The sequence below is a fragment of the Ruditapes philippinarum genome, unplaced genomic scaffold (genome assembly GCF_026571515.1).
Source record: "Ruditapes philippinarum isolate M1 unplaced genomic scaffold, ASM2657151v2 ctg1751_1_1_1_1, whole genome shotgun sequence".
Taxonomy (NCBI): domain Eukaryota; kingdom Metazoa; phylum Mollusca; class Bivalvia; order Venerida; family Veneridae; genus Ruditapes; species Ruditapes philippinarum.
Window position 1 is genome coordinate 23,922 of NW_026856502.1, and position 26,796 is coordinate 50,717.

The 26,796-nt window shown below is 33.4% G+C and overlaps 1 protein-coding gene across 1 annotated transcript; it reads left to right on the plus strand.

The window, feature by feature from the left end:
- The first annotated feature begins 13,068 nt into the window (after window positions 1-13,068).
- On the plus strand, window positions 13,069-17,691 carry LOC132746763 (uncharacterized). Its single transcript, XM_060736013.1, has 2 exons — window positions 13,069-13,200; window positions 15,735-17,691. Exon 2 carries the CDS (start codon window positions 15,747-15,749, stop codon window positions 17,553-17,555), a length of 1,809 nt encoding a protein of 602 aa, XP_060591996.1. The 5' UTR covers window positions 13,069-13,200; window positions 15,735-15,746; the 3' UTR covers window positions 17,556-17,691.
- Window positions 17,692-26,796: the final 9,105 nt, after the last annotated feature.

Sequence of the window (26,796 nt, forward strand, 5' to 3'; positions counted from 1 at the left end):
TTAATTTTAAAAAAGAGATTAGAAATACAGAGGTAAACATTTTGTTTCTAAAATAGCACATATGCCTTACTTAAAAGCTAACACTAAGAAACAGCTAAAAATAAACACTGCCCTCAACAAAAACTTCAAGTATTTACGTCACAGAAGACATATATATATGCAATATTTCTACAAAACAAGACATTGTTGATACGTTACTGTTGAAAAAAACTAAGAAATCATGAGTGTTATAACGAAGCTTTTGAAAAGATAAGATAAATTAGGTAAACTAGCAATGCTAGAGTGTCTGTATTATTATTGAAGTCATGATTTTTAAAATCATTGTCAGAGCGTTATTTCTTCATTTCTAAATGTTCAAAAGAGAGAAAAAGAAAAAAACAAACAGTCTCAAGCTAAAAATTTCCTAGTTAACTTTAAGAAACTGTATACATTGTATAATATATATATTAAATAACGTCCACAAGTTGTTGTTGTTTTTTTCGAAGAATGACCGACTTTATATGTAATGGAAATCTCATAGTCTTTTGTAATGAGCATACCCCCAACCCACAGCATGTCGAAAAAGGGAATGTGTAACTTAGGAGAACGATTAAATGTTAAAATCAAAAGTTTTGTAAACAACACAATGCACTCTGTCTCGCTGAGACATATCTGCCAGTAAAGTCAAATTAATGCCTTCAACAATTTTTGAGATAATTATGAGTTTAACAAAATCTAAGAATGAAAAAAAAAACAAAAAAAAACACTCACAACAAAGAGAAGTTTCTAAAATGTATGCTATCTATGATAGAAAGAAGTATGTTTCTTTCTGCCTCGCCAAGCTATATGAATATGCAAAGTTTGATTTCGGTACCTTTAATATAAGTTTTAAAATTTACAATGGCCAAATACTGAAAATTATGAAAGCCAGAATTATGAATTCATGATTTTTCACACTTGTCCCTGTCTCACCATGACCTGTCTATCGATACAAGTTTTATACCATATTGTTGGGGTTAAAACTTGAAAATTATCAAGCGTCTGAAACAAGTGTGAAAAAGTAACACTCGTATTCCGAAAATGACTGAATAATTCCATAGAAAATAACGAATAAAACCAATTCACCAGTGTTTGGACATTTTGCAATTGCTAAACTGTACTACTTTCCACTCGAAAGTAACGCTGTTTTGCAATGAAACCTCTTAGTCTTCTAAACTGGCTCCGAAAACTTGACAAATATGTATTGCTGATGCTCTTGCAACTGCTTTGTAGATGAAACCATTCGACAGCACGTCCTTAATTCCTACAGGTAGCTTAACTAGAATTAAAATTGAAAACATTAAAAGTATGTGTTCTCTCAATTGAAATGAAATACATATATATACAAAATGAAATACAAAAAATCCCTTAATACATAACTGTATACAAAAGTTTATATACAAATAACATGTACTTTGTACTGGGTAGGTGTCCTAAGTTATTGATACTGAACACGTGTATAAAGTTACAATATTATATCATAACTGGTTTATGGGACCATATTTCATAAACCTTAAGACAAAACATTTTAGCTTTAAAAATGGGCATAAGTGTGTCAAATTGTGAGCCACTCATACGAAACTTGGTCATTGACCTTAGATGTCAGCACTTAATATGTGTTTTAAGTTTCAAAGGAATCGCTAAAATAACTTTTGAGAAACCATTTTTCATGAAAATTCTAAACCATAAATTCAAAGTCGAAAAAGAGGCATAATTTGATAACAATGAAATTCAGAGATTTCTAACTTAGAAAGTGTTCTAAACAAGTGTGTGAAGTTTCAAAGCTGTATGACTTATTGTTTTTGAAATACCATTTTTCATGAAACTTTTTAACTATAAATTTCTTTGTCAAAATAAGGCCTATAATTTGGTCTATATTCAATATAAGATGGACGAAGAATGAACTACGGGTGAAAACCGATTGAAACTGCAGCAAACAACAATGCGAGACTTATTTGGATTTAAAACTGGAACCCATATAAAAAATAAAGCGTTTGATTCATACGCTGTATGTCAATTTGATATTATATATGCCTGTTCCGGATATCAAAATAAAAAATAGATACCCAATGCAATGCAAGCAAAGTATTTTCTTTCCTAATCAATTAAAAAGTCTTATATAAGAATAACATTCTGTTCTTGCATATGAGTACACATATTTTGTTTTTTAAATAAGTCTCCAGGAAACTTAGGTAAATGAACTTACCTCGTCTGAATCATTGTCATATTCTGCCATATTTTCCTTGGAAATTATGAGGCAAGCACGTGGGACAATAACAAATTCCATAAGTCAAAAATCAAAAGTCATAAATCAAAAGTCACAAATCAAGAGTCATAAGAAAATAGTAAAATAAATCAAAAAGTCGAAACTCAAAAGTGACCTTCCAAGGCTTCCATATGTTTCCCATTTCATTTTCTTTTCTTCGTTTTTACTTTACTGTATATATTCCCTTATGTTGACATACGTTAACTTAAACGTAATTTATTCAAAAAAATATTTTTCGTCAGTAAGAAAAAGTCTTCTTAATATCCAAGGGTATATAGTGACTGAACAGATTGAAGACAATATAAGTTCATGTTTTGCCATAACTCCTTTCAATTATATAATTTTCTTCACATGAACGATAAATAACTTCACTTTCAATTTACAAAAAGAGTGGAGCAATCATTTGTTATTTTAAGCATATTTTTATTTTATACTTACCATTTTCTACATCAGCTGTTGATCATCATTGTAAAAATCAATCTTTTCATATATATAGACAAGTCAGCTCAACTTGACAATGAAAAACTTAAAATAAAATCACTTTAAAATTCAAAAGTTTACATCCAAGAAAGGATATTAAGTAATATAATAAAGAGTTACAATACCATGAAGCATTATTTTCCACTATTTACTAATTTCACACATTATTATCATCTCAAGCTATATACGCTAAAACATCACTGGAAAATGATATTACTTATTGTATGATGAATATTGTTATTTAAAAGTTGAATGAAGTCAGATATTTTAGACCTAAGACTATTAGATAATAGTGTCGTCTGCTATGTCCTATTAGGTAACTGTCCGGCTGTCCGGTTAGCTCAATAGGTAAAGCATTCGGCTGTGAATCGGTCGACCCTGTATCGATGCCCGGACAATGCATGTAACTTACGTTATGATAGTTTATGAAATCCTTTCTACCGTCATTCGCACTGTACCTTTGATTTGGCTTGTTCCGTTATTTACAAAAGTAAAGACAATTTTTACTACTTAACAGCTTGACAGTCTGCCCATGAACGATGCCGTAGTTTATCTGTTCTCTGGTGATTTCAGACTGAGGGTAAACTACCACAACAGCAACATGTGCGGTGGGAGAAGGAAACTTTTAAGCTATTTATATTTCAATAATATTATCATTTAAAAAGTTTTGGTTATATAAATTAAAGTCAATAGGTCCATTATCAAAGGTTAGTAATGCCATAAATAATTATGTTTATAGTATCTAGTATTAGACATAACAACACACCACGAAATAATTATATATGTATGTTGTTGATGAGTGTGGGATACATGATCTGACAAATCTATAAATATCTATATACATAACAAAAATAATAAATTGTTGCAGAATCATATAAAATGTTCATATTAAATCATATAGAACTTTGTCAACATTCAAGAAATATTTTTATAAGAATACCAAAATCTTTTCTATCGTTATTGAAAATTGTGCCAATTGAAGACCATTCCCCTTTTCACTATATCAACTCGCACGTACACATCTTTTGTATAAAGATATAAAATCAAAGCACAGAAGGCGCTGAATTTGTTTGGGTCTCAGAATGTCAGAAAGGTGAAGGTTGTGAAATTATAAAACAATTTATTTTTGTATATTGCCACCAATGCTTTCCAGCGTTTTAATTGTAGTAGATTGGCTATAAGACTAATTGCAGCACTGATATTCAAACCAATGTTTATTTGACTTAAACAATTTGAAAAAAAAAATGAGTTGCCTTAACTGGGATTTGAACTCCAGACATCTCGCTTCCTAAGCGAGTGCGCAAACCCCTCGGCCACAGTGAATTTATATGTTAACGGCCTGAAGAAAATCGAATTATTCTAAATAAGGGTTTGTAACGACGCTAACTGTTGTTTAACACTTGTGTTAAATCATTGAGCTTACTATAAGCATGTATATCTATAAAGAATAAAACAACATTAGAAATCTTCGACCATCCGGGAATTATTTTGCTTGAAAATTAATGCGCCTGTCATGTGACCATATTTACACAGTGATCTCCCCTGAATTATTCAGCCTTAGTGTTACATATAAAGGGAAGTAACCGCATAAAAAAGCGGACTACTTTCGGCATTTGCAATTAACAGCATTAGAGTCTGAAATTTCGCTACCATTATTTGTTTGGTCTGACGACCCAAACAAATAAAAATTAATCAATGGTAAAACAAATTTATCATTTCATTAATACATGTATGTGCAACTGTAACATATGTCATTAAGCTTCAGTTTTGAAGGAAAAAAAAAACAAAGTGAAAACAAAAGGACAAAATATGAAAAATATTTAGTGTCTTTATTTTCATTTAATTTTCTTTTACTTTAATATGTTCGTGACGTTAATCTGACAGCCCTAGCAGCCGGAACAAGTTTTGCCTAGTCCGGTTGTTCTGCTTGTTCAGGCTGGCTGGAATTCGCTTCCAGCTCAAAAGGCTAGCCTGAGATAATACAGAAATTACTGTTCAAAAAGACCATTGGTTTATTTTATTATTTAATTTGATATTAGTTAAACACCCCATCTCCGATCAGGTTTAACTGTATTATCTCTGGTTAGCCGGATCACCCGGAACAGCTCGAACAATTGGACAAGGCAGAAAACTATTGAGTCACAAAGTACATTTTGATAATGTAAACAGATATACCAAAATTAACCGTCGTTCGAGCAAAATTTATAAAAAGGTTAAATTGATATCTGTTGAAGAGTTCCCAAGTATTGTTTGATAATGTGATCAGTATGGTTGCTAATTTGGTACATTGCGCGTTGCGTTGTCGATAGCGAAAACGCATCTTATATCTTCAGAGCCTTTTTGTCTTGTCACTAGCGACAATACGACAAAGCGCCAAACCGCTCGTTGTCGCACTTTCGTCTTGTCGTCCTACATGTACCTTTAGCGAAGCACGCCAGCGGTGCGATGTCTCGCGGCGCGTTGTCGCGATGTCGCCCTGTCGTGCGGCTTATAAGCCAATCCTTCGATTTGAACCGAGCGACAATGTGACATCCCGACAACACGCTGCACGACAACGCACCGCTTTGCGTACATCGTTAGCGACAGGCCCAATCTCCTACGCAGTGATCTCCCCTTATCAGTACAGAGATCTCTGGCATCACAAACATTTTTATCAATATTTTGATATTTCATAAGTTTTAGCTTTTGGATTTATTTTTCATTATTTTGCATACTTTTGATAATTTTTTGATAAAATATAACGAATGTAGGTACGAATAGTTAAAATAAAACAGAAAGAGAAAAATGACGTTAGATTTTTATGTAATGGTCGATAATACATTTGAATTTCGACATTATGTCATGTGACTTTCATCATCATGGGGGTCTGTGAAGGCAGTTAAAGGAGGTAATCACCGTTTGGCGCTTTGTCATGTGTCGCTAGCGCCAACACGACGCACAAAAGCGTTCAAAATCAGCCACCATAAATCAGATATATTATCTGATTTCAATATTAGTTGTATGAAGACAAAAGTTTATCATTATAATGTTTAATATTTTAACAAAAGAGAAAAGCAAAATATTTGATTAGCTCTAATTACATGTAGCAACACGATGATATAGAATGTATAGTACATAAAGTGACATGGTTACTAGGCTTATCTGAAGAGAATACTGATAAATAAAATGCGTTATTTTCATTCCGTAATTTTCACTGTTAAAAAATTATTTTCACTGCAGTTGAACATAACTGGTGTCTTGCCGGACTACTTTCTTTAAAATTCTACCAGTACACAAAATTTAAGGGAAAGTTTTTCAAATTTTATCGCAAAAAAGAGAAAAATGTACATAATAAACAGAAAATTCAAGTTTTTTCTACAAATACATGATTTATTTTCATCGAGTGGTATGAAAATAAATATTTCATGAGTGGTTCGTTGATGTCTATAAATATACATGTAATAGAGATTATATGTGAGTAATAACTTAAGTTCCCAAGGATATGCGACCCCTTTTGGAGATCACTTTTTTAATTAGTACGAAAAATGTTGTAATAAGTCTCATGTAGGTACGGATTACTATTTATCTTACAAATGATCAGAAATTTAACATCTAAATTTAACAAATCGCCGCTAGATCGCAAGAAAAATCTGATATTTTTGTTGACGTGGAGATTTCACGACGTCTTCACGGCGTCCTCACAGCGAACATGGCGTTGCTACGGAGCTTCCATGGCGTTGTAGTGCGTTCTTATGGCGTTTTAATTGGCCATTGTCTGCGTTCGGACTGCTTCTGCGTTCTTTGCGCTTCCACTGCGCTTTCACGGCGCTCAAATGGCGCTCTCGCGGCGCTCACACTGCGCTGAAATCGTGCTCACGTCTGAATAGTCGTGTACCTGCTGCACCTGCATGCAATCAAGCAATATTCCAGCTTGCTGCCGTTCATCATCCATGGTGAAAAAGACATTTACTTGCATGCACATTTTATATATACAGTGAAATCCCTCTATTAAGACCACCAAAGGGACTGACCTTAAGTGGTGCAAGTAGTCTTAATTGGAGATATAATTATCAAGGCATATACATTTCATGACCGCTTTATTTGAATTTTTATGTGTAAACATGTTTAAACAATTATATCATAACCTTTTATATTACTATAAGCTGATTTTATAATATTTATTCCTAATTAGAACATAAGTCTGAAGGTATTTAATATCAAAAATTAAATTTTCATACGTCTTGTTTCATGTACGTAATTTACCTATAAGATTTAATTAAGAAATTAATTCTTCACAAAATACCTGTGCAGAAAGTAACAATAAAACACTCTGAACTTTATTTTCTCACCTTTATACAATTTTCCAATCATAACAGTTTTAACACCTTGTTTCATCAAGTGTCATGCGGTGTCAAGGAAATTCATGCAGATGAATCACAACATACTTGTGATCTGAATAGGTATTGACTGGAATATCTGTGGTTTTTGTCTCAATAATAAGTTTAGATAAATACAACAATGAATTGGGACTGAAACTAATGATCTTAAAAATGTATAAAAGGGGTGGTCTTTACGGTGTCCTTACTGCGATCCCACAGCGCTCTTATCATACCGCCGAGTGACGGCGTTTGTTTTGAGCATGCTCAAAATGCGCGCCGTCGGTCGGCGTTCTTTGCGATGCCATCGCGATGCTGGGGCGATGCTGGGGCGATGTTTGCGACTTTACTGCGCTCACCTCGGCGTTCTGATTTTTTGTTGGACGCTGTGAGAACGCCGCCCTAGTGTGACAGGGGTATTAATTAGTATTATGTGAAATACAACTTTTGAGAAAAGTGTCAACCAATTACCGAGTGTTCCCTATTAAAGTTATATCTAATAACATAAGGTATACACAACACGTACATGAATCCACGATAAGGTTGACCGTATTATCTCCCATATTTATTATATATATATATATATATATTTATATATATATATATATATATATATATATATATATATATGCATAATAATTTCCACTGTTATTATTATAAACCAAGGATCGGACTGATCAGTCCTTATATTATACAATTTTACACCTCACCATATTACTACGTACATCGCATTCCGTAAAAAGCTTTACAGATAATGCGACAATTTACCTTTATCCCTGACAGTCATTTAGTCAATTTTCTATATCAAGTTATTATCATCACATAGTGTTTGCATTCTATTATTCAAAATAAACATATTCTGTATGAAAATCTAGACTTAGATAAAATCTGCAGAAAGTATTTAACCAACCAGATGAACACAGTTATCTTTAATGTTGGGCAAGTGAAACAGGGACATCATTCAGATCATGATCCGTAATTATTATGTTATAAAATTAAAGTGCCATACTATGTTTTGTATAATCTGATTTCAATAAACAAAAAATTGCCTAGTATATTCAATAATAGGACACATTTTGTAATTTAAACTCCGCGACTTATATTTTGTATACATGTATATTTGTACAATTTATGTGACGGTTTACAGTGAATTGCTAAAACCAGTTAAATATAAAACCTTATTTGTTACTGTTTGATATTGATAATTAAAGTTTATGGCACAGTTCTGTGTAATGAAATCATCGCTTGACCACGTGTTGTAACGCATTATCTCATAATTTAACATTAAAACTGTTGCTTGGTTAAGGAATAACTTCTGTCAGTTTCATAAAAATATTATTCTCGGGGATTTAAGCATTTCTGTATGTTTAATTCAAACCTTGGACACCCGTTGTACCGATACTTACATTACCTGATTCACTAGTTAATGATTGACTGCCTGGTTTAATATATATGAGCCGCGTCAAGACAAAACCAACGTAATGCGTTTGCGACCAGCATTGATCCAGACCAACCTGCGCGTCCGAGCAGTCTGATCAGGATCAATGCTCTTCGCTATCAGTTTCTCTTTTTGTAGAGTTTGTAAGCGAACAGCATGTATCCTGATCAGACTGCGCAGACGCGCAGGCTGGTCTGGATCCATGCTGGTCGCAAAATAAAATTTTCAATACAGATTGTGAGATACATAAAAATATTAAAGAATAAGAAGCTTTAAAAACAAAAAAAAAACGCATATATATACGAATGACTTACAGTCGAGCATCGGAAATTCATCAACATACATTTGTATCTTACGAAATTTTAATTTGAAAACGGTATTTGCGCGCGCTGAAATGATTAATGTTTATTTGAATAAATCAAATAAAAAGAACTTATATGCTTGTGTTCTAAAAATAATTGGCGGCATGCACCGAATTTCGTTTTCATTTTACAACACTTGAAAAATTACTACAGAAAATATGTTGTTCTTTTTATAGTTTTGTTTTCAACAAGAGTGTATGTTTTAAGTTCATTTAAAATAACCATATGTTCGAGATTATAGCATCGGGACGTCTTTTTGAAGCAGAATCTTCCTGGTAGCCCATTCTTCGTTCGTTAGTGGTAAAGGAGACGACAGCACTGTCAAGGCATCAACTTCCTGACTGACGACAACAAAAACGGCGTTCATTAGCGCCAAACCTCCAGAGTAAGTTACGACAGGTCAACCAATTACCGTACCTCTGGTACTTGAGATGACTTGACCTTGACCTGCCGTGTGCCTTCTCCGCGACGTGCATATCCCTGGAGGGATTTGAAGAAGTTTCAACAAAAACCTCCAAAACACGCTATTTATAACACCATTCATAGCACTGACGCTTCGATGTTCTCATCTATTTGCGGGAAATGGTCGACAAGGAAAACCCTATGTAATAACCGCACACCCTGTTAACAGATTTTCCGCAGTATATATTTTAAGCTAGCGAGGTTTAAAATCTATCGATTAACTACCATTAGTTGGTTGAGTGTTGGCGGTAAAAAATAAGATATAACTTCCTGATCAATTTTCACTTAGGTTGATTCAATTTTGAATAAGCTTTGCAGATAGGTATTTTTTCAAGAAATATTTAGCTTTAATATTTATCCGAAGCCGTCAAAGTCAGCGACGAGTAATGAAAATGGGAATAATTTTCTGAAACGTGATTTTATTCGAAATTTGCTTCGGGAGAAGACAACTTTCTGTCCGTAGAGAATGAATATTAATACTCGTCACAAGACAGTGTCTTATTGATCTAAATTATGGTACATGTAAATATGTATAATTTTTATGTTCAATTAAAATGTTGCTTAACTTGCAGTTGTTATTATCATTCAATGATATTAAAATGACATAAAGTATCTATGGTGAACAGTCCTAGAATATTTTGATAAGGAGCCGTCAGTTGTAAAATGGTATTATGATATTATAATGAACAGTCGTCATACCAGTGGTATGTCATTTATGAATGGTTTATGATGGTTTTTAGGTTTTTCAAAATTTGCATGATTAACAATCCGAATGTAGCCCTCAATGATTTGTTTGTTTGTTTGCTTCATTTTACGCCTTTTTCAACAGTATTTCAGTCATATAGGCGGGTAGTTTCCTAACCATCGTTCCTGGAGAGTTACACCAGTACTAGACTACCTTCCTCCGCGCTAAACTACCAAAGCATCTCCCGGGGATCGAACCCACGCCAGAGAGGTAACTGGATTAGAAGTCATCGACTCTAACCCCTCGACCACGGAGGCGGACTAGCCCTCAATGAAATGTTCTGGAATATTAACAAAATGAATAGTCAACCATATTAAAACAACCATATATATGAATGGTTGACGATAAATGACGCAATGTGCATATCTTCTTATTTAACAGCACATTTTAAGCAAAAAGAAAAGAAACTATAAGTCTGAAACATTCTGTCATAGCCTCCCCATCAGAACATTCAGTGCTTTGATTTATTCTACAGCAGTGATATGTTGAAATGCATTGATATCAGTCTTAAGGATTGCATTTATGAATTAACGTCAGATATACGTATCGCAGGCGTATAGTGCGTTTCAAGGTCAGTTACTAGTATCCCTCTCCCCATGACCCCTCTACAACAACAAAAATTGTTCATATGAATAAATCATTTAATAACATATATCATTTACACATCACAAATCAGTATTATAAAAAATAACGTATCTGTCATCCGTAAAATAAACAACATATTACAACAGCGTGATCAACGGATAGACAAGAGCAAATCTTTATTCAAATACATTTAGATTTCTAACAGTATATTTACGGAGGTATTTTACTCGGATCCGCTGTTCCTTTCATTGTACAGTTTCACAAACATTGACATATACAGAGTTTCGATAATTCTTATAAAAAAACATAAACCTTTTACAAATTGAACCATTACCTATTACTACCTGATACCCATTCACTACATCATAGCGTCCCAGCCAACATTCTATATCGGCCCGACATCAAACCGACATGGTTTTCTATGACGGCCCGATGTCGGCTTTAATATCGGCTGCAAATAGGAATGATGTTGGCCCGACATCGGCAATACAATATCGGGCCGATTTCTTAACGATATAGGCCCGATATGTCTTGCCGACATCGGGCCTACATCAAAACAATAGCGGTGCGATGTCAACCAACAGTAGAAAGATATCGGTCCTATATCGACCAGGTATCATCCTTATGCTAGCATGTTGATGACATCTAACAGGATGCATTTGTCATAACCTGCAAAAACACAAAATAAAAGATAATTATTTTACAAAATAAGATAACAAAGACATATATTTTAACTTAAATGTGCAAATGAGAATCACAACCATGATAATGCATGTCGCGAAATCATGTGACAAATATTTTCAAACATAATTTTACATCTAAAAAAGAGACAAACAGATAAATTTTATTTTTCCAATAACTTTAATTGTAAAAATCAAATCGTTAACAGCGTTTACAAATTTGTTGAATCATCATTACATTAATAAACATGCTTTTCATCACCTTCCTTTGTTAGCTTTTCTTTTTGGCGCTTAATCTGTTTATTGTAGGACTGCAGTGAATATTTCAAGCTTTTCCTTTAAATTTAATAAAATAGTGATGTTTCTGTAGTAAAAACATAAATATTGAAATTAATTACAAACTACATATCATTTCCAAACTCAACTATGATTATTTCAGAAATTCATATCAAAATGTACATTTATTTGCAGCATGATTTTCAATTCAACAAAAAACGCAATATCTTACCGATGTCAATCCGATATACAAAATAGTTGCATTAATAGGTCATGTAGGCCCGACGCAGACCCGATATATCTTTTTTGATGTAACACGAAATGTGGAAATGTGGTTAATGTGGTTCTAGTAATTGAAATCATATACAGGACAATTTATTCACATCATTAAGTAAACAATGCCATTGCAATTAGAGTTTTTCAAAAAACTCAATATGTCGGCACTGCAGCGGCCCGACGTCGGCCAATATTCGGCGTATTTTGCCGAAATGCCGACATTAATCCTATATCGGCCCGATATGGTCATGCTGGCTGGGGTACAGGTTGACTGCTCGTTTCATGACTGCACATACGCTTGTTCGAATCCTAGAATGGCACTTTGTTTTAAAGAAACTTAAATCTAAAAGACACATTGGATTTAAGTTCCTCGTGAATTTACACACAAACCAGATTATTTGAAACATTAAAGACACATTATGCCTCAGAATAAATTATGTTTTACTTATAAAGAAAGGACAAACATGAATTTTATTATAATCAAATATTGGTTTTAGAGAATGTTTGATGCTTGTTACCTAAAGAAAGTTATGATAAATGTGAAATAATTTGTCATATAAGTAGCAACATGTAAACAACGTTGTATATTGACTTCCATACAAAATATTAATTTCAATTTAACTGTACTTATTGCCAAAAAGCAACTGATGGAAAAGATGGTACATGTCATTGACAAATGAGTAAATATTTGGATACTGTAAAAGTATACCAACATTTAAAAACAAACTAAAGCATTTCTAAGGCATAATGGGCATTTAAGTTTTAAACATATTCGCATCCAGCAGAGTTAAAGCCTACTGAATAATAGGCAATGGAAGAAAATAGATATAAACAAATTTGCCAAAATTATTGAAAAAGAGGCACTTGAATATAGAATAAAAATACTATTAAGATATGTTTGATTACTGTTAAAAATATTTTGCTTAACATTTTTACTTTAACTTTCAGCTGTGGAAAACATCGCATATTTGAAAATGAAACTATATCACGATTACGAGCATACGATTATACATAATAAAAAAGAAAAGAAAATTGTAATATAAAAAACCCCTGCACAACCTATATCATAATGGTACGACAGATATCGTGTTCGAATGATATTGTAGTATGTGTTTATTTGCACATTTGAAACATGTAGACGGTTTTAAATTTTGATTGGATTACAATGAAACTTCCGCGTTCCGACAAAATGGCGATGAAGGGCGTTTGTGTAGGAGAAGTTATCCCGATTTAAATAAAGGAAAATACATTTTTGAGGTATTTATATCTTGTATTTATGAATTTTCAAAAGTTATCATGTACATATAAATAATCTTGCATGAAACTTACACAGATAGTTAATGTATATTGATATTATTGAAAAATAAAAACGAGGTCGAGTCAATATGTTGATACTTGAAAATTAGAATCCTTATATCTAACAAAACATAAAACTTTATTTGATATCTCACATCTTGTGCTTATTGTATTTTGAAGAAAAAAAAAGAAAATATGCATATCTAAACCTAATATATTATTCATCTGATTTAACAATATACAAAACAAAGGAAAATACTAGTAACATACAACCTTATGAATATTTCTTCCAGAAATTTTCTACAATTATGATTGAAAATATGACTGACAATCATTCAATTTAAAAATGCCTACAAAAGTAGAATTAATGTCAAAGAAATGTTCATGATTTTGTACTTTCGGTTTCTACAACCACGATAATGAACTGTTTACTTTTATATCTATGTAATTTAGATGGACGTTTACTCAATATATTGGATTAAACTTAGTCAACAACTCCATGTATTGTATAAATATTGTTTACATGCGTAGGGTAGACCAAAATACCGTATCCGTTCTGTGTAATCTTACTATTGTGTTTGCGGCTCTTAGGCCTAAAAAATTGTTTGTTTCCGGTGTCCCTACCTACCCTATTTTTGGCCACCGACCCTAAACTTTTTGAGGGAAAACATGCATTTTTTGTTTGACGCTGCACAATAAACTTTGCGCCGCATATTCATATTTCCGTCGCATACACTTGATATAAAAAATATATATAAAAAATGCCTACCTACCTACTCTATTTTTAAAACTATGTCACTGGAAACAAACATTTTTTTGTTAGGCCTTACGGAAATTGGACACACTTTCGGCGCTTTTCTGTTCAATAGTCGTGTTAAAATTTTGTTTCATTTTGGAATTTGAATATTTCTCAAATAAATTATGACAAACATGGTCTTTAGGTTGAGATTTACATTTTCTTCGTTCGCATTAAATGATTATGTAATAGTGTAATAATAACTTCACTCTACTTAATGAATGTAAATGTCTTGCGAGGTTTACAAATTAATACATACGTATGTAAAACATATATCACTCATTCTACTTATTCTAATAATATAAACCTTGTAATGTATAAAAAGAGGATATTCAATTTTTTTTTCTATAAATACAGTATCAATTTTCACAGTGTGGTATGAAAACATGTATTTCACGAGTGGCGGTAACCCAATGTGAAATATGGTAATTTTGATATCACATGATGATAATAAATCCTGTTGATTATGTACTTATAAAATAAATATTGAGAAAACTTGATAAAATAAATGCATATGTTCATTTTCCGTAATTTCAATGTAAAAATTTATTTTTCACTGCAGTGAAACATATTTTCCGTATTTTCACTGGTGTCTTGCCGAACTACTATGTTTCTAAATTCTGCCTTTACACAAAATTCAAGGGGGAAAGTCTTTCAAATTTTTATGTCAAAAAAAGAAGAAAAAAATGTATATAATAAACAGATAAGTTAAGTTTTTTTTATTAATACAGGATTTATTTTCATCTTGTGGTATGAAAATTATCATATATCACTCGTGACTACCATCACTCTTGGAATATTTATTTTCACTCAGTAAAAATAAATCCTATATTTATTGAAAAAAACTTGAATAACTTCTATATGAATAGAAAAGAACTTGAATTTTCTGTTTATTATATATGTGTTCCCTTTTTTGACCTTACAACTCTGAAGACTTCTCCTTTAATTTTGTGTATTGGTCGAATTAAGAAGAAAGTAGTCGCAAGTTTTCAGAACAAAATATGGAAAATATGTTTCACTCAATACAGACAATGAAAAAAAAAAGAAAATACGCATTTTATTTCATATATATTTCTCAAGACTTCATTTAGAAGTATATAATAAAATAGTATCTTGTTTCAATATGAAGAGTGTGTACCTTTTTGTTCCGCGTTTATCAATTTTACTAAGGAATTTTACAATGTTTTATAATTTTAATAAACGTTTTGATTATTTTTATGGACACATGTAGTGTCACGTTTCTTTCTTCCCTTTTTTTCCGGGCTAATTATGTAATTACGCATTTCATAGGCCCGGTATAATTCTTTGGAAAAACAACAACAACAACAACAAAAAGAAACACCTAAGTTGTATCAATAACACTTTTCATGCATTACGATGACTGACTATTTGATTACCATTAAAATGTAGTTCTTTTTTTAATCTTCGCATTTATTGTTATTTTTAATGTTTGAAATTACGAATGAATAAATTGTAAATCCATGTATGTGTTATCAGGTTTATATTAATTGATTGGTGAGATTGACATACTACTTGACAACTCAGGGCAATGAATAAAGAAACTATTAATCTAAAAAAAAGAAGTAATATCGTTGTATTTTGTATAATTTGTTTATTTGTTGTTAAAAGTTGGTGCTTACATCCATTATGGTGCTAACATCCATATTATTTTGAACTGTCATTAATAAATAAATTTCAGAACGAACCAACAATGGAAGTTCCTGGTAAACAAAAACCAAAAAAGACATTTTCTGTTTCACGGGGCTCTGCTGAGGACTTTCTTTTGTTCTGTATCCCGTGTGATAGAGATGGTGCCCGGGTACCAGCAAAAGGTTATTGTTCAACCTGCAAAGAACATCTTTGTGACACTTGTTACAAGCACCACAAGAAACAAACTCCATCACGTCATCATATTCTACTAGATCAAGACTCTATGCCAACTACACCAAGCGTTCCAATAGTCAAAGACGAATTTGATAGTTGTGATGATCATGGAGACGAAAAACTGAAATTTTACTGCAAAGAGCATGACATCGTTGCTTGCAGTGTTTGTGTAACGCTGAATCACAGGTTATGTACTGTGGACTACATACCGAAACTCTCGAAGCACATTCTAGACAGTGAAGAGCTTAATGAAATAATGTCAGAAATGAAAGCGCTTGAGGATAATTATAAATCACAGTTAAAGAGAGTAAAAGATGAGATGAAAGCTATTTCTCAAAACCACGATGACGTAATAAAGGCGATTCGTCAATTCAGAAAAGAAATTAATAAACGTCTAGATGAAATGGAAAAACATGTGGTCAAAGAAGCTGACAACATACTTCTTAAACAACAAACGAAACTTAATGATTTATCAACAGGTGTACAAGAAATCACAGATAAACTGACTGAAAAACGAAAACACATTGATAACCTGATACAAAGAAAATGCCTTGATAAGCTGTTTGTTGAAATGAAAGAAACAAAGAAACAAGTTGAAGTAATGAGGATGAAACAAAATCAATATAGTCGAGTAGATGTATTCCAGACTGTATCATTTGTCAAAAACAGTGATATTGTCGATATGTTAGATAGACACAAGCAACTGGGAGAACTTATTACAAAGAAAGCATCCATGGGTGAACATGTTCCAGTGATGAAACCTACATCAACACCGTCTGAGGATAAGACGCTTAATCTTGAGGTTGTTGAAGATATAGATTTGAATTCTTCATCGGAAAACACAGAATGTAACATAACCGGGATAGAAGTTATCAAGCCCGACAAGATAGTTATGTGTGATAACAGCGGCAATAAAAATGTTAAATGCTATGATACAGTACAGAAGAAAGTTGTATCAGAGATAAAACTAGATAATTCACCGTTTGATGTTGCAGCTATAACGGATGATAAGTTCGTCGTTACTGTACCTGGTGAGAGAAGTATTCATTTCATGTCGCTAAGAAATCAACACATAGTTTCTGATCGTAAGGTGAATATCAACGAGAAATGTTATGGTATTGCTTACAGCAAAGATAAGCTTGTTGTGTCATGTTATTCTATTAGCGATCCAGGGAAAGTTTTAGTTCTTAACCTACAAGGTAAAATATTGCAAAGTTTTAGTGAAGATGATAGTCTGTTCAACTGTCCTCGTTATGTCATCATGAATACAGCTGGAACGTCTATATATGTTAGTAACTGTGGTTATCCTGTGATTGCTGTTAAACAACTAGACTGGCAGGGGAACGTTATAAATACCTATCAACCAGCACAGGGAGGAAACTATCTACAAGGTATTTGTGAATTAGATGATGGCACATTTCTTGTTTGTTTGGGTCAAGATAGTGACGACAATTTACAAAGAGTATCAGACAGCTGTAAGCCGTGTAAGATAACGATAAACCAGAAACTTGATAGTTGGTATCCGGCAGCTGTGGCATACTGTAAAAAATCGAGAAGACTTTATGTGTCTTATTCTGAAACAGGGCCTTATGATTCAAAACATCGAATAAAAATCTTTAAGGTTGACTGGTGTTAAGTTACATCATGATGAACATTATACATTTAGTTTGAAATTATACATGTTTCGATGTAACAGTTGAAAAGACAATCTATAGTTATTGTTCAAAATGATGTTTATATGATAATGTCTTTTGAAATTAAAATTGTGGCTCGAAAATATTCTGTCAATATTTTCATTTATTTAGATACATTTATTTTAGGAATGATTTCAATACATACTTAGTCTTTAAAAATGTTATAGACGGTTTGTAAATTATGTTTGCAATCGAATAGAAATTTTACTTAATATGAGGAAATCTTGACGCACGTCCTTTAAATTCCGGAAGAGTTATGTCGAATATAATAAATAATTTCCCACATCATTTTTTTTCCTTCGTTTTTACTTTACTGTGCTAGTATATATACCCTTATGCACTTTAAAACGCTAATTTAAATTTGCCGTAGCTTTCGGCCTTTTGGCCTTCTTCAGCAGCATTTATTATATTAGTAATAAAGATTTTTGACAGGTTATATGGTCCTATATAAACGGTTGTTTGTAAATATAACCCGAGCCGCAAGGCGAGGGTTATATCGCAAACAACCGTTTATATACGGCCATATAACCTGTCAGAAATGTTTATAACGAATATATAATACAGCAAGCACCATTTTTAGAGGAATATAGCGATATTTTTTTATAAATCGACAGCAGCCGTGTATATTATTAGTTATAAAGATCGTTGACAGGTTATATGGCCCTATATAAACGGCTATTTGAATTTATCACACACCCGTGCCGATTTTGCGACTCCGTAAAAATGGTATTGCACGGCCGTGCATATATTTTGACGTGACGTCATTAGCGTTATACAAACATAGCATAAAGACGCGCTAAATGTAAGCGTTATACTATAGGCGCGTCACTTTTTTCACTTAAAACCGTCTATATTTTGGGTATGTGATAAATAGAATATTAAATTCGTGTGTAAGTTCATAACTGAATTTATTGAACTCGTTGAATAAAATAATATTATGCTCGCCAGAGGCTCGCATAATATAATTTTATTCAACTCGTGCAATAAATTCAGTATTGAACTTAAACTCATTCAATATCCTCTATTTATATACGGCCATATAACCTGTCAACAATCTTTATAACGAATTTTGATACAGCAAGCACCTTTTTTAGAGAAAAAAGTAAGATTTCTTCATGAATCGACAGCAGCCGTGTATTTAAAACTATATAAACGTCTCGATTATCCAATGTAAAATGACGTTACAAACATGCAGTATTATAAAAAACTTTATAATACTGCACGTTTGTAACGTCATTTTTCGTGACGTTTATATAGTTTTATATAGATCTTTTTACGACGCGGTCCGTTGCTATGAAAAATCGACCGGAATTAGAATTTTCTCGCGCATGCGCAATCTGCGTAGGGCAAAAAAATGCTTCGCCCTACATAGAAATATAGTAGAACTTCATAGATATTTCCGAGTTAGTTCAAGGTAAACGGTAGAAAATTATATAAAATAGCTTTCAACAAATGAGCCGCGTCACGACAAAACCAACATAGTGGCTTTGCGACCAGCATGGATCCAGACCAGCCTGCGCATCCGCGCAGTCTGATCAGGATCCATGCTGTTCGCTATCAGTTTCTCTACTTGTAATAGAGTTGGTAAGCGAACAGCATGGATCCTGATCAGACTGCGCGGATGCGCAGGCTGATCTGGATCCATGCTGGTCGCAAACCCATTATGTTGGTTTTGTCGTGACGCGGCTCAAATATAGAAAAGATGACACTATAGCCTTGTGGCGAAGAATGCCATAAAAAGGCATGAAAAAGATACTTGTTTAAGAATTTACGATCACGGACCTGACACTGAGATCATTTTTTTAAAGAAGATGTGGAAATATATCTATTAGCAAATGAAAAGTCAACTTATTTGCTGTTGAAATAGTTCATTTAAAAACAAAAGAAATTATTTAACATGAAATCGAGATTAATTATCATTCAGAAAAAAATATCAGAACAGGTGATAATGCATTTTTATTGTTCAATATACATGATTATATCCTTTATCCGATTTGCCTGTGATGCAAACAGAGAAAATTAAGTCATATAAATTGATTTTAAATAATTATTTTTTTTTAAAAAGTTAAGATGACCGATATAACACACATTTTATCCGCTTCTTCGTAATACATGTTATTTTATGCACGTCACACCATTTTTTTCTTCTCAAAATCCATAAACATTGATCGGTATATTTAAAAGTTACACAAATTACCATTTTAATAAGCGTAACTGATTAACTATATCATGATATTTAAACGTCTGTTTGACACTTGCCGCCTGTCCAATCCAGTTATTCAAAGGAAGTGTACAATACAAATTGTGTAATAGTATGTAATACAGGGGTAATAAAATTTTATCTTTAACACCCTGCTGTTTCAATTTAAATTACTGATGGAAAAGTCGTCTAATGATACCTTAAACAAAGACATGTGTGTGCCCGTTTTGACCATTGAATTATTACTCCTGCACAAATGTAAGTATACATACAAATATAATCAGAGTGACGTAACGTCATTGTGCGACGTGAACGATTAATGACTCACGTGGCCTAAAATTAAATAAATAAGGAATATTATGTTATAGTTGCTCTCTGGTGCTTTGTATTTAGCTACGAGCAGCGGTGGATAATTGATATAAAAAAAAAATCAATCTTATGAAAATATATAGACAAGTCAGCTGAACTTGAAAAAAAATGAGCATACTATCACTTCAAGAAACAGAGGATATTGAATGAATGTAAGTTCAATACTGAATTTATTGAACGAGTTGAATAAAAAAATTATATTATGCGAGCCTGTGGCGAGCATGATAATTATTTTATTCAACGAGTTCAATAAATCCAGTAATGAACTTACACGAATTTGATATAATATTTGTCACATACCAAAATTAAAGACTGCAAAATGTGAAAAAAGCGTCATTTTTCAATGACGCGCCTATAGTATAACGCTAACATTTAGCGCGTCGTTACGCTATGTTTGTATAAGGCAAATGACGTCAGGTCAAAACATATGCACGGCCGTGCAATACCACAAAATCGGCACGGGTGTGTGATAAAATCAAATTTGAGACAAATGTACTAGATATTATCTAAAAGTAAAATGATTCCTGATTACATGTCGTGTGCGATTTTTTTTGTAATATGCATGAATTGAAAGTGCGATTGCAATTCTTTGTTCATTTCGTAATATTTTAGTTTTAAATACATTTAGTCTTAACTAAAGGACAAAATATGAAAATATGAAAAGAAAACCGGTCAATTTAGTGTCTTTATTTTCTTTAACTTTAATATGTTCGTGAAGTTAGCCGGGCAGCCGGAACACATGTTTGCCTAGTCCGGTTGTTCTGGTTGTTCAGGCTGGCTGGAACTCGCTTCCTGAAAAGGCTAGTCAGAGGTAATACAGTAAAACCTGTGCAAAAGACCGTTGGTTTATTTTATTATATAATTTCATATTAGTTAAACACTCCCTCTCCGGCTACCTCGTTTGACCAGGGTTAACTGTATTATCTCTGGCTGGCCGGATCAGCCAGAACAGCCCAAACTATCGGACTAGGCAAAATTTTGAAGACTTACTAAGTATAGTTTGATAATGTGATCAGATATATTATCATACCATATCATTATGGAATACTAGTTGTATAAAGGAAACAATTTTATCATTATAATATATAATTTTATAACAAAACAGAACAGAACAATACATTAATTTAATAACTTTAGTTACATGAAACAACACAATAGTATATAATGTATAGTATATCAATATATATTAAGTGACATGCCAACTGGGTCTCTGAAGAAGTACTATCAGTATTTATATTATCTAGACATCATATTATTAAAAGTTTTATTTATATATATGTTAGTAATTAAAAACGGATTATAGAGGCGTGTAAGTACAAACTTCAGTCCCCAAAGATATGCAACTTCTTTTTGGAGATAACTTCTTTGAAGTGATATGTTAACACCCCTTTTAAATAAAGTGTCAATCAATTAGCGATTTTTCTCTATTTAAAGTTATATCTAGTTACATTAGGTATGCACAACACGTACATGAATGCACGATAAGGTTGACCGTATAATCTCCCTTGTATGTTTATTTTATATATACATTTTCGATTACTATATGAATAATAACTTATGTAGCGCCGATATATGTCCAAACGTCGAAAAATGTCCAAACGACGATAAATGTCCAAAAATTGACGATAAATGTCTCAATCGCCGATAAATGTCCAAAACTCCTTTAACGATAAATGTCCAAAAATTAACGAAAAATGTCGATACAAATTAGGTGCTCATAAATGTCCAAATCGGTTAACGATAAATGTCTCAACTTTTCATATGTTAATTTGTAATTTATTGTATTGGATACTGTAACAGTCTATCCAACTAACCCGTGATTTTACCCTCTGGTTTACCCCCGACGTAAAATGTATCATACATTATTGTGCATGGCCAGTTGCAGATCCGGATGGGGCGCGGGGGTATGTGCCGAAGTGAACTCACCGAAGCAATACGTTTTAGCATTGTCTGTGTTCTTCAATATTTTTGTGCCCCATATAGCGTTGCCATTGTCCGTCCGAGTGTCTAAGTGTCCGTCCCGAAAGTTTGTGAACGGTATAGGGGCGTGGACAGAGTTGCATATTCCTTTACTGTCAAGTGGTCAAAAGTTACGAAAAATATGCAACTCTATCTGGCAAACAAAGCAGTTAACCTGTATAAACCATGTGAAATAAACAAGGGGTTAACTGCTTTGACAGTTAAAATCTGACCTACTGATTGAACAGCGAACAGTGCAGACCTTGACAGGATTACGCATTTGCTTGTCGGGGGATATGGTTCGTCAATGGTCGTTATAAGCATATACGCAACACGTGTTAAATGGGTTTTGCGACTTTTCTCTTAAGTGCTGCGAAGACGGTCCTTCTCATGCTACATTGATTTAAGACATTTGTATTTGATTATAACTCATTCGCGCGTGGTGGACTGAACGCCACAGCGGGGCAACCGCCTTATAAATACAGAGTTTTGAAAGGCTACTTACATGTATCCCTCCAGTGTCGACCCAGATCAGTTTGCACGCAAATGCGTCACCAGATGAGGGTATGCGCTATTAAACACCAGTAATTGGTAGTTAAGGTTTTGTATGTCCCTACAGTGTGGCATTTTCAAGATCAACCTACATGGTTATACATGAATATAATGTATATATAATCAAGTAAATGTTCAACTAAATAAGGGGAAGTAACTGCTATATTACCATTTTACAGCTTCTGATTGGCTATAATTATGTCATGGGAACAAGATAATTATTTCGTGGGAACAAGATAATTATTTCGTGGGAACAAGATAATATCTCGTGGGAACAAGATAATATATTGTGGGAACAAGATAATATCTCGTGTGAACAAGATAAATAAAGACACCCATGTGTCACATCTGTGTCACCGTAATAGACACTTGACGTAATAGTATGTTTTCTTGCTCTGCTGGTTGGATACAAACATGTACATTTAAAAATTATTTATATGTCAAATATTAACGTAACAATATTATATCAATAACACGTGGCTGTCATTTTGCATTATGCTAACTGGTTACTAAAGCAATTATCGTTTTTACCAATACAGAGTTATGTAAAAGTTATGTACCCCAGGGTGATATAAGAAATATTCCCCGGGGAATATATATTCTAGGAGGGTGATATTCGATCAGAACACATTGTAGGCCTATGGGAGTTTTACATAGAAGGATGTATTAAGGTATAATAATATATAATTAACACATGATTGTCGGGGTGATAGAGGATATTGTCAACACGAGAACTGGTATATTACACTGAGGCGCAGCCGAGGGTAATATGCCAGTTCAAGGGTTGGCAATATCCTCTATCACCCCGACAGCTATGTGTTAGTTATTTTATTATACCGAAAAAAACTCTTAAGTCAGCAGTCTTTGCCTGAAAGAGAATACAGATCATCACTTTACGATTATATCGATTTTGATCTGTAAATGTTCGATATACACACAAATAGTATAATGTATATAGATAAAAACAAGAGACAGACAGACAGACTAGGAAATAAATAATATTATGCTAACTGGGTACTAAGGCATTTTCGCTTTCTGAATGAGTTATGTAAGAGTTTTGTGCTCCAATGTGATATAAGAAATATTCCCCGGGGAATATATTCTAGGAGGGTGATATTCGATCAGAACACATTGTAGCCCTATGGGTGTTTTACATTGAAGGATATATTGAGGTATAATAATATAAATGTTTAAATGACAACATCATATAGCAATTATAATGTTACTATTCGAATACTGTGTAATATTTTTTTTTAATCTGTTGACAAAAACTTTTAACATTTCTTCTCCATTCGACAAACGTTATTTTGAAATTATCACAATTTGTCAATGAATAATAGGTGTTAATGATATGTGTGTAACGTATGTGATATATAATCGACATAATATGTACCCCTGTGCATCCCAGTGTCGTTGACGTTCAGCATCATCAGAAGAGATTTCAAGACACAATTCTATGAATATTCAAAAGTACCAATCTAATAGTAACAACCATTTTTGTACGTAAAGACAAATTCATCAACTGTTGAGAAAATTATTAGTTTATGTGCATCAACTGAATAAATGACTATGGTAGAAATAAGCATACCTCTTTTTCTGTCCAAAATGTTTCACATTTTCAAGTTATATTAGTGTTCGCTATTAATCAAACTGCGCTTTAGTCGTGAAAATAACTCAAAAACTGATTAATACATTCTCAAAAAACGTAGAATAAATTAATTCTGTCGATAGACTTCAGCAATTTGATGGTAGAAGCAAGAATATAATTTAAATATAGATGAATTATTATTGTACACAGACCACTTGCTCATTAGTCAACGTTTTATTCTGCAAATCATTTTCAAAAGTACATGTACAAATGATGTCTGTACCAAACTCATATTTATGATACTTATCGTGAAATCCAATTGATATACATAATGAATTATGTGATTATTGTATATTTTATTGAACAGATCACCTATAACAGTGATTTTACGGGTGATTTGCTACTCAAACCTTCCTCGGGTAAGTCGATGAATACCAATTCTACACTTGAGTTCACCTTGACCAAGACGTCCTCAATTCGTCCTTAAGGAAGCCTTTCCCGAGTTTGAGTGGAGGTTGAGTTCGAGTGACGACACTGAATATAGCTAAAGTGTAGAGTAGCGCAATGCACATGTTAACAAGATATGTTTGTAAAACATGTATGACCCCTTAAACACAGCCAATTTAAAATAATAACATTAGATTTTTAAATGTGTATAAAAAATGCATAGTATATTTGTTATGGAATACATGTATATCATTGCCATGGGGCAGAACCAATATGTCCCATGGGTCCATGAATTGAGTAAACCCTGTAGTTGTCAATGAGACAATGTTATACACAAAATATCTTCTAAAAACAAGCTTTTCATGGTGAGGTCATTGTGACCTTTACCTTTGACCTACTGACCCCAAAATCAATAGGGGTCATCTACTAGTCATGGCCAACCTCCACACCAAATATGAGGACCATCAGCCAAAGCATTGTCTAGTTATTGAGCGGAAATGGCATGGTCTACGGACCGACGGACCGACCGACATGGGAAAAGCAATATACCCCCACTTCTTCGAAGGGGGCATAATAACTTATTTTATTTGACTTTTTTATCATTGGTACCGGTTGCCCATATGACCAACGTCCCCTGAAGATTGTTAGTATATTATTTTTCGGGGGATAGTGCATGATACAGAAGACGCCCCGTTCCAGAGGCGACCCTGGTTCTTTTAAGTGCCCAGTGTAAAGCACCAGTGCAATGCACCTCGGTTTAACTTATTTTTTCCCCTTTTAATAGTAAGGGAGATAGACTGTATCCAACAATCAACTTATTTTCAAATACATTTTTTAAACTTTTTTAACAATCTCACAAGCATCCCGCTAGAGTCCCGGTGGTCGTTCGGGTGATCCAGGAACGACCGGGGTACGTCCGTAACTCTGTCGGCAACGTCCGGGATGATCAAGGGCTCTGTCGGGGCTCTACCGGTGATTGTCGGCACTCTATCTGACCGTACCGGGGCTCTGCCGGGATCATCCGGGACTCTGCCGACATCATCCGGAGCTGTGCTAGCATGGATCTCAGCTTTTATGATCTCTTTGATCGAAGACTTAACAGCGTTTCGAATATCGTGTTAGGTCATCCGTCGTCCACTTACTATCTGCATTATCCGTAGTTTCAACTGGACTCTGCATGGATGGCCCGGAGTTCATCCTGGTTGTTATAAGTATGGACATTGGGTATCGCCGTAGTTTTACCGGGGTTATTGAGACTGCAACAATATTTTCATCTCGGATCGTCTGGGGTGGTCCTGGGCTTTGCCGGGATGCTGGTGAGAACGCTACTTAAATCGGTACTTTTAATCTCTATGTAAACCTTTATAACTGGCTGATGCATTACTGTTGATCATAGAAATAAGTGCAATTAACATATGAAAAGTTGAGACATTTATCGTTAACCGATTTGGACATTTATGAGCACCTAATTTGTTGCGACATTTTTCGTTAATTTTTGGACATTTATCGTTAAAGGAGTTTTGGACATTTATCGGCGATTGAGACATTTATCGTCAATTTTTGGACATTTATCGTCGTTTGGACATTTTTCGACGTTTGGACATATATCGGCGCTACAACTTATATTGTTATTATATAAAGCAAGGATAGGACTTATCAAAAAATCTCACATCTCGTCATATTTCTACATCACATACAGTAAATAACTTTAAAGATAATGCAACAATTTAAGTTTATCAGTCCTTCAGCAATTTTTCTAAATCAAATTATTAAATCATTTTCGCCACATAGTTTTTGCATTCTATCCATCAAAATAAATATATTCAATATAAAATTTTAGACTTCAAAATATGTTCATCTCAAAGTTTTGTATTCTTTCATTGAAATTTGACATATTCAGTATTGAATATGAAATTTAATACTTCGATAAATGTCTGCAAAATATTTAACCAACAAATGAGCATTGTATATCTTTAACCTTCTCATAATTGCTCAACTTACTTCATTTCTGTGGAAGATGTCTCTAAAGTTTGAGTTCTCTCTGCTGATTGCCAAACAATTAATTGTT